The sequence below is a fragment of the Colossoma macropomum genome, unplaced genomic scaffold (genome assembly GCF_904425465.1).
Source record: "Colossoma macropomum unplaced genomic scaffold, Colossoma_macropomum, whole genome shotgun sequence".
Lineage (NCBI taxonomy): Eukaryota > Metazoa > Chordata > Actinopteri > Characiformes > Serrasalmidae > Colossoma > Colossoma macropomum.
In genome coordinates, this window is record NW_023494798.1 from 21,958,740 (window position 1) to 21,968,180 (window position 9,441).

At 42.5% G+C, this 9,441-nt stretch overlaps 1 protein-coding gene across 1 annotated transcript; it reads left to right on the forward strand.

The window, feature by feature from the left end:
- The first annotated feature begins 202 nt into the window (after positions 1-202).
- Positions 203-5,656, forward strand: si:dkey-88e18.8 (major intrinsically disordered Notch2-binding receptor 1). The gene is made up of 4 exons (XM_036585192.1): positions 203-499; positions 808-2,884; positions 3,830-4,018; positions 4,941-5,656. The coding sequence occupies exons 2-4, from the start codon at positions 821-823 to the stop codon at positions 5,121-5,123; spliced, it is 2,436 nt and encodes an 811-aa protein (XP_036441085.1). The 5' UTR covers positions 203-499; positions 808-820; the 3' UTR covers positions 5,124-5,656.
- The last annotated feature ends 3,785 nt before the right edge of the window (positions 5,657-9,441 follow it).

Sequence of the window (9,441 nt, forward strand, 5' to 3'; positions counted from 1 at the left end):
TTTTGAGTCTGCTTCTATTAGCCAATCCTAGCGTGGGAGAGGCGATACTACCAACCAATCCCTGCGAAGGACGCGTGATACTTCTAGCCAATCCTAGCTCAGGAGGCGGGGCCGGACGGTATACGGGTAGGAAATAAATAACGAAGATCTAAAGATGTGCTTCAACGACAGTGGCTATTTTAAGGCTTTGAATAAGGTCAGCACTCTGCAGTGATGTACTTGATTTCAGCTTCATGGAATTGCTTTTTTCCCCTTTACATTTTCCTTGCCGAGCTGGTTGTATTCAGCTCAGAAAAACTGCAGAAGAGTCTTTTAAAGTCAAAGCAGTTATCATTTTCAAGGAAAGTCTGTCACTGTGGAAAGATGACCTGGTTGCCTTTTTTCTCAGTGAGTAGTCTGGGATTGAATTTGATGTGAATGGAGTGAGCTGTTAAAGAGAGAGCCATCGGCGGCTGTCGACAGAAAGTCAAGGGTGTCCACTGTATTTTGCATGGGTCAGGTAGGTAGGTCACTGAAACTGGCAGAATTGGTATTTTTCTTGTAAAAGGATGCTCTTTTTCTCTTTTGCACTGTGCATCTAATGCTGCAGATACATGTGTATTTGTGTCCTCTAACTCAAGTTTGCCAAGGAACCTCTTTCTCTTTGGCACTGTGCATCTAATGCAGTATGTCCTATTGTCCTAGTGCACCAGCTGCTAGTGTGTGGATTATGTACATGCCTAAATGTTGGCTGTTTGAGAGTAGTTTTTGCACATAAGTGGGAACACAGGTGAGTGACCGTTAGGACAGTGAGAGTTGTCTGTTTAGCTTTGCTGCAGTTATGTCAGATAGCGCTGATGACCCTCTGGTGCTGCTGGAGATCCTGGAGGTGCTGGGTGTGTGCCGTGGCCGCCTGTCGTATGCAGACGTGTGTGTGTATCTGAGTGGACGCTATGAGCTGCAGCCGCTGCTGGAGCTGCGCAGTCTCCTGTATTCCACAGCCTGCCGTGACCCATGTTTTCCTGCCACTCTGTTCCGTGAGCGGCTGCACCCCCCCTGCAGTAACCGCCTGTCTGCGGCTGCTGATGTGGTCTCACTCTTCAACCTGCTCACACACACACGTCTGCCTCCCTCGCATACACACGCTGACCAGTCCCAGGCCACTTGCCTGGCCTGCGGTCAGGGATGTCCTCGCTGTGATTGGCTACAAGCAGGGGGTGGGGCTATAGCCCCAGGCTCTAAATACGAGGGCTCCACTGAAGGACTGATCAGAATGAACGCTGAGGTCTTGCACACACAGACTCCATCACACTTTCGTGCTCACACGCACCCTGCCTCACACACACTCAACCAAGACAGCATGCAGAGCACGCATTCCATTGACATTCCTGGTGAATGCACGAGGAACCAGGAGTCATCCAGCAAGGTCTCGGCTGCTGGTTCGGATGCGGAGCCTATTTACTCTTGTGCTCAGAAGAGGAGCATGTTTAAGGGGGAGTTCCACAACTTATTACCGTTTGTCCCTATGGAAAGCAACAGGCAATCAGAGCAAGCCCAGGAAGGAGTCACAGATGGGGGGGAGGACGTCCCCTTCCGCACCTACAAGAATCCGTATCCTGATTCTACTGTGTACCAACATGACTCTGCAACGCACTTGCATGATGCACCAACACATGCGCACCATCTTTCAACACATGTGCAGGGCCAGGCTGCAAACCCCTATGTGCATGCTACACAGACAAATGACATGCTAACACATTCACAAGGGCCTGCCATGCCAATGCATGATCCACATGTGCACACACATGCACCCGTCGCACAAATGCATGCTCCTTCCACAAATGTACACCCTACTGCACAGACTTCCTTTGACCAGAAGCACAAAAGTCTCGATGACCTGCAAAGCTCCACTTACTTTGGGCCGACAGTGATGGAGAGAAGCCACCAGAGTCCAGCCATGGCCACCAAAAGCCACAGTCTGGACATTGACAGCAGGCCTGAGGAAGAGGAAAAGTCTGGACTAGATAAAAACAAAGCACGGAGACCTGGATCTGAAAGGTCTGTGCTGGATAAATCTGGATTAGCTAAACCTAAATTAGCTAAACTTAGCTTTGATAACAGTAGCTTTGACATTCCAGGCTTCGACCCATTCATCGTCAGGTCAGTACGGGACACGCTGAAGCGTCTGAGCGGGCTGAGTTTGGATGCGTGGTATGATTGTTCTCCGGGTGATGGCGTGTCTAATGTGGCCACTCAGACAGACCCTCCTGACCGCCGTGCCCTGAGAAGCCTCATGCTAAGCGACAAACTTTCCATAGATAATCCCGATATTGGTGAGGACGACATCAGTGCCATCTTCCGTTTCCTGGACGACATTAGTATGTGTGGTTCAATGGCGGTGCTACCTGGAGAAGCGGGCGGAAGTCAGGAGGGAGGTGGGGCTGGGTTGCCAGAGCGACGGGAGCGTTTGGGGAAGCTCCGGCGGCTCTTCCACTCTCTGGAGGGCCCTGAGGAAGGGGTGCGGTGGGGTGTAGGCCGGCTGCTGCAGCGGGTCACAGAACTGGAGCAGCGGCTGGAGCCTATCTCGGAGCTGCGGGAACAGCTGGCATTGGTCCTCGCCACACTGAATCGATTGGAGCAAAGAGGAAAACTAGTGCACACACACTCAGAGCAGCTGTGCGCACACCACCAGGCTGCACAGGGCTGTATGCCAAGCGCTCAGCAGCAGCAGCAGGGAAGCCCCAGGCCTAACCCAGAGCTGGAGGGGGCTGAGGGGGCCGCAGCCAAACGCAGAGGTCTGTTCACACGCAGGGCCTCCAGGAGCCACACAGAGAGCAGCGGCTCCGAACAGCAGCGTGAGTGGAGCGTCAGCTACAGCAAAGAACAGCACACATGTCCTGCTCAGGTAGGTACAAGCACACATATACGCACACCCACACATGTAAGGGGTGAGGAATTCTTGGCCCCCTGAGAAGTGGGGGTACTGAGGGGCCTGCAGCATCCCAGATTTTAAAATAGTTTAAAACAATAATCAAAGTGTAATAAAGATGTTAGTATAATTGTTTCATGGTGGAGTCTATAATTTTATTACATTTTTTATTTATATATTTTCAAAATCAAGCCCCAGTGCCAAAAAAATGGATGTGCTAGTCTACTTTAAATGACCTAGAGCTTAATTTATGGAAAATAATCACATTTAAATCATAATTGCAATATTAGTCACAATTAGTATTAGTTTAAATGCATTGTTTTCCCATTATATATCCTGCTCTGTGTGCATTCAAGTATTGGACCTTCAGCTTGTAGCTAGACTATGGGCATGGCACAACTGGTTTCCACACCATATATTAACAATCGCTGCTCAGCTCATTTGCATATCTTTCGTGGGGACCCAGAGAGAGCAGAGTGGACATCAGCAGCTTGATGTGTCAGTTACGTGTGCATATTGCTGTCATTATGAACATGATGACATGCTCTATTTTATGTAAATTATCCAAAACATTGAAAAAATTAAAGAAATATAATTTTGCTTGACTTTACTGTCTACATCACCTATATGCTGCTTAAAATTTCAGCAACCCCAACTTAAAATACCTTCCCAGGTCCCTGCTCAAAGTAACACATCTAAGTAGAAAATATTGGAATTCACATATATGTGTACAGTTTGTATGGAACATTAATTAATAGTCTGCCAAGTTACAGTGCCTCTAGATACTTCCTCCTGTTACTCCACCACTACTTAAAGACACACACACACACACACACACACAGACTATGCACATATTTGCTTGTTTGTGTGCATAAAGGCTTGTGTTTATTTGTATGTGTCTTGCTTTGCATACTATCACAGGCAGAGCAGCATGACAGACCGTGTAAGAAAGAGGCCCATGCTGCGCAGGAGAGAAGAAAGAGTTCTCACCTCATCCCTGAAGCCCACAGAGCTCCACTGCACAGCTCCATGCAGAGCTCTAACCTGCGCCTCACTGACCGCCCCAAAGTCTCCTGGAGCCAGACAGAGCTGACACCCTTTGACTTACAGGTAATCCCACTATTTCCTCTCTGTGAATGACCTTCAGGGTTTGCTTTAGGCTGCATTCATTACGAAAAGTAGCTTTTACATTGCTTGTTCAAAGACAGGAGATTGCTTGCAGTTCAGGCATTATTGCCTAGTTCATCCAGTGGCATAATGGTATTTCTTATAATGGTATTTTTTTTGCATAAAATTACACTTTTATTTTCAACAGAAGAAAGTGGTTGAAATAAATTAGCAGATAGCAGGGATCCAAGAAGATTTCAGCATCACTGAAGATTTCAGCAGCACTTCTGATTGACAAGATGGTTAGCAGCAGAATAGTGATATAATAGTGACTATTTCAAGAGCTGTGTATTAGAATCAGATGGAAAAGAATTTGAGATTCAATAGGCTTGTTGGTATAATTATTGCCTAAAATATTCTGTGCATAAGAAAGAAAAGATTTTTGCACTCTATTAAAAATAAGGAATTAAGGTATATAATACAACTTGGCTGCCTGAAATTAAACTGTGATAAATGATCGAATGATCATTATTACACATGAAGTAGGCTATGGGCAGTCATTCAGTCATTTATATAGTTGCTTTGTCCACAAACCAATATTTTAACATTATTAAAAGGATGTCTATTCTGCTTCATATACAGCATGCATATATGACTATATTCACATACAGTTCCAAAATCTTTGATCACAAATCCAATTGCAAAGACTTTTTTCATAAATGGATTTTGTATGTTTTACAGGATAAGATTTTTACCATTAAACAATGTATTTATCTTTTAGAAAGAAATGTATTCATTTCATTTATAAATTTACATTTTCAAAAATACAAGATAAATGTTAAATAAAGTGTTTTATTTAATTGATAAAATACAGTGCAATATAATGAAGATGAAAATGTTCACCACCATGATCTCTGTTTTTCAGGCCCCCGAGTCTCTGGACTTCTGGATGGATGACGTTTACACTCCGGCCTCAGACACACTCCTGCGGCGCTCGCAGTCCCTCACACGCTGCAGCAGGAACCAAACCTATCGCATTACTGCACTCAGTGTCACTGCCACCGTCATCCTCATCCTCATCATCGTAATCCCAATATGCACTGCATAACGCTCACACACAAACTCTCTGTCTCTCTCTCTCTCACACACACACCCACACAGACACATCCTAATATATAAATACATGCACACATTTTAATTAATCGAATTAATACATTCTGTCATTCTGCACTGCATTATTTTTATGCTAATTTTGAAGCATGACTGCAAAATCAGTTTAAATGGGTGTTTACCCCACTGTATAGTATAGACCTACTGTATAGACCTACTCTTCACTAAATAAATTTTGCTAAAACTCTGTTGGATTGCATAGTCTGATGTTGTACTCTATACAGCCTGTGTATTGCCTAAAATGATAAAAATGTGTTTCCAAATTGTGCAGTAAATTTACACAATTTTATCAACAGACTGTCAACATAATACATAATAATACCTCTATGTGAAGTAGACCATGGATAGCCACTGTCATTTTGTCATGTCTTGCTCCTGTTTGAGTTTCTTCTCTGCTCTCTCTTCTAAAAGTGACGCTAACGTCATGTAAAGTTATATAATGTCCCTGGGTCCCCAGTGATCCTACAGCCATCTGTGGCCTGAATCCAAGAGAATATATTTCCTTCGGTCTCTCCCTCTTCCCATCAATGCTAGCCGACATTTGTTAGCTGATCTAACAGAATAAATGGTTTGCATTCTCCTCCAAGCACATCAAGCTGTCCAAGAATGGTGCATTAGTTGTTTAAAAAAAGATGCAGGCTCCACATATGTTGGAGGAAGCTTATGCTAACCCTCACCCTCCAAGCCTGGTAGCATCAGAGACAGTGGGGGACCTAGCTAGCAGGCAGAATTGGACATGACTAATGAAATGCAGCGGTAATAAAAAAAAGTTTGTCTTGCAGTGGAATTTACGTCTAATACCTACACAAGTAGGTACTTGCCAATGGTGGTATTTGGATAGTCTGAAGTCAATCAGACATTTAAGAAGGGATTAGTGAACCAACTTTATTCCAAAAGTTATGCACTTCAGAAATGTGCTCATCTATTAATGTAGAAATATACCTGATATATGGAAAATATATGTTTAAAGAGAAATGTTTGCTTTTACTACTCCTCATAACACTCATGAACACATACACATCCACTGGCAAAGCTCATTCCACGCTTTTATGGTTAGGGGATGTTTCCGGTAAATCCTCTTTGCTGGACTGATGTGCCCATTAGTCTAATCCAATTCCCCAGCAATTTGAGTCAGACATGGAGACTCGCACACATACTCTAGATAGTGAGGGGGGATCCCCTCACTCGAAGAAACACCAACACAACACAAACACACTCAAAAAATGATCCCGTAGAGTAAACTGGGAGTGCTCTGAGACCCTAAATCTCTGTAGGACTTCAGACCTGTTCCACAATCGACCCCTCTTCCCTTACCCTGAGTCATCAACATCTGATAAGGGGTAAAGCAGTATCCATGTTTTGCCTTCTTCTCTGCAGTTAGACTATAGAGGGGAATCTCTGGTATAGGCATGGCATGTCTTCTAGTAGGACTAAAAAACATCTGTTCTTTCCTTGTGAAGCATTACGCACAAATCATTAGCTACAGTGTACATGCAGGCAGTACTAAGGGCAAGAATGCAAGGTATGCACAATACCTTCACTTGTTGTTCTGCAGAAGCTAAAACTTACAGAAATATGTCCCTTGGGGTCTATAATGGAAGCAATGGTTTAATGGCAACAGCACACATACTCTGCAAAGTAACATCACAGGACCAATAATGGGCTATGATAGCAAGCGGAAAGAGTGAAAGGTAGTGAGGAAGGAGGGAGGGAGTAGGAGCAAGCCAGGGAGGATATTTTGTCCTCTTTTTCCAGCTGAAGGTTGCTGAGTCCCAGTTCTGTCTGCTGCTGCTGATAAATGAGCACTGCCTCAAATTTGTGTGCAAGTGCAAAAGCCAAGCCAGGTTTCACTTGCACTACTGTGATGTAGACTCAAACAGTACCACACTCAGCTTAATCTGACTCAACTAAATCAACATTTATAGGGTAATTCCTGTTGGCTGACCAATTCTCTAATCCCTAAGTTTCAAGTTGAAAAAATTTGATTTATCATTTTATTAAAAAAAAAAAAAACTTTATTCAGAAAGTGCTTTCCAATGTTTTAATTATTTTAATCTATTTCAAAGCTGCGTGTGCTAGTCATGCACTGGCCAACATTTTTGAGGTATGCTAATGCTTGTCACTACCGAAACATCATTTTTATTAAAATAAATATAATTAAGGTAAGTTATAAGGTCACTCAAAGCAAAAGAATTTTAGTCTGAAAGTCTGAAATTTGTTTTCAACTCTGATTTTGAACCAACTAACTCACATACCTCTGCTACACGTGAAAACAATTATAGGTGGGGTTAATTGTGACAGACTATAGGACTAGTTTTAACAGTAATAAAAGGTCTTGCAAATCAATGCAAAACAGTTATCTTAGTACACTGAATTGAACATGTTTGTTTGAACCAGAAGAACATAACCTATGAAAAACATAATCTATGAAAACACTCAAATGTGGCAAATTTACACAGTGTAACCACAGTGTAGAACAGCAAATATCAGCACAATAAATTAAAATATGTTTTATTTACATTACATCTACAGCACAATTCTGATGAATCTGTGCATTAAAACTTGCAAAAAATTAACTGCTGTGAATTTAGGCATGGAGAAGCTATGGAACAATGCAACACTGTGTTACAGCTAACCCTGCCATATGGAAGCTGCTCTTTAACCTGGCTCGCTCTTAATGTAAGCTGTTTACATGCTTCAAATTGGTGCTGTTTTACAGCCACAAATATCAAAATAGTATAGGTGAGAATTCTGTAACTCACAACTCAGCAATCAAACGCATGGGAAGAATATGAGAAGATAACCAAAAGCATTTTCTACTTGAACAATGTCACCTACATAAAATATTCATGTTACATTTTACCCTGCGTTAGTTTGTGCCCTACACTCTCCTACATTATGGGTCGATTGGTGCATTTTCCTTTCAACATAGAATCTCTAGAATGTTCTTTAGTCCAGGAATAAGCTTAATTCCTGTCTGGGAAACCAACCCTGTATGTCCAAAAGTATGCAGACAGCTCTACTTATTAGTCAATTAAAGCCAACCGAAAAGGCGCTCAGTTGTGTGCCCACACGGCTCATACAATCTCCATAGAAAAGCTTTGCCAATAGAGTGGGAAGCTTTGGTGAAGCCACACATGAGCCTAATGTCACCATGCCCAGTGCCAAACATTGCCTAGAGGGGATCTAAAGTCCCCAGCATTGGGCTGTGGAGCAGCGGAACTGTATTCTCTGGAGTGGAGCTCTATCCAGTTCCTCTGGGATGAGTTGGAGTGGCACTTGTGATCCATATCTAATCATCTAACATCAGTACCTCACCTCACTAATGCTCCTGTGGCTGAAAGCAATCAAATCACAACACTTCACAGCGATGTTTCAACATCTAGTGTAAAGCCTTCCCTGAAGAGAGGCTGTTTTATGAACGACTAGGCATACAAAAGCTTTGTCAGGAGAAAAAAAGTTGAAAAAAGTTTCAATTTATATTCAATCAATCATGAATTTTATTTCCTGAGATCAGAAACCAGTCAACAAAAGCACAGACTGAACAAACAAATGCTTGGCAAAATATGTCAGACAAAGGAAGATGATGAGTCTGTACATTTGAAGGTTTAGTGAAGTTACTGTATGCAGAGCATTTACAGGCAAATCGTTTTACATTTTTATACAACTTTCATGTTGCATTCATCTGTACAAATACTTATGTGTGGCTTTGAGAGGACTGAGCGCGATTATCCAGAAATAACAGGTGGCATTGTATATTTTTTTCTCAACTGCCTTTTTTTTATCTGTGTTGCAGTAAAAACATTTATAGGTGAACTATAACACTAACCAGTATACTGTCACGGCTTGAAGCACATAGAAGAGAACATTGTGTTGATCAGCAGGCCTGAAAGGTGAATCCCCTGTGTGTAACAGGACCTCAATCACTTTACTAGGCTGCAGCTTTTCCCTTCCTGTTAGAGTTTTAATATTTCAGAGCTCAGCTCTCATAAACATCTTTTATCTATTTATGACCCGTCAGTTCCGTTATTGACGAAGAGGCACTTACCATCACTTACCATCACTCTCGCTCTCTCTCTTTGTCTCTCATACACACACTGCCATTCAGGCCCTAAAGAGGACTTTAGACTCATATAGTTATCTAATAGAATCTTTACCCAATAGTTTTTTTTTCTGTCCTACAGTCTCTGACGTTGGCACTGTTTAGTTTAAATATATGTAAAAATGTAGGTTTAATACATAAAAGCTTTTGACTG

Excerpts from the sequence above, each read along its gene's own strand:
- si:dkey-88e18.8 (XM_036585192.1), top strand. The coding sequence starts at position 821 with ATGTCAGATAGCGCTGATGACCCTCTGGTGCTGCTGGAGATCCTGGAG. Across the intron at positions 2,885-3,829 it reads AGCACACATGTCCTGCTCAG|GCAGAGCAGCATGACAGACC; the intron begins GTAGGTACAAGC and ends ATACTATCACAG. Across the intron at positions 4,019-4,940 it reads TGACACCCTTTGACTTACAG|GCCCCCGAGTCTCTGGACTT; the intron begins GTAATCCCACTA and ends TCTGTTTTTCAG.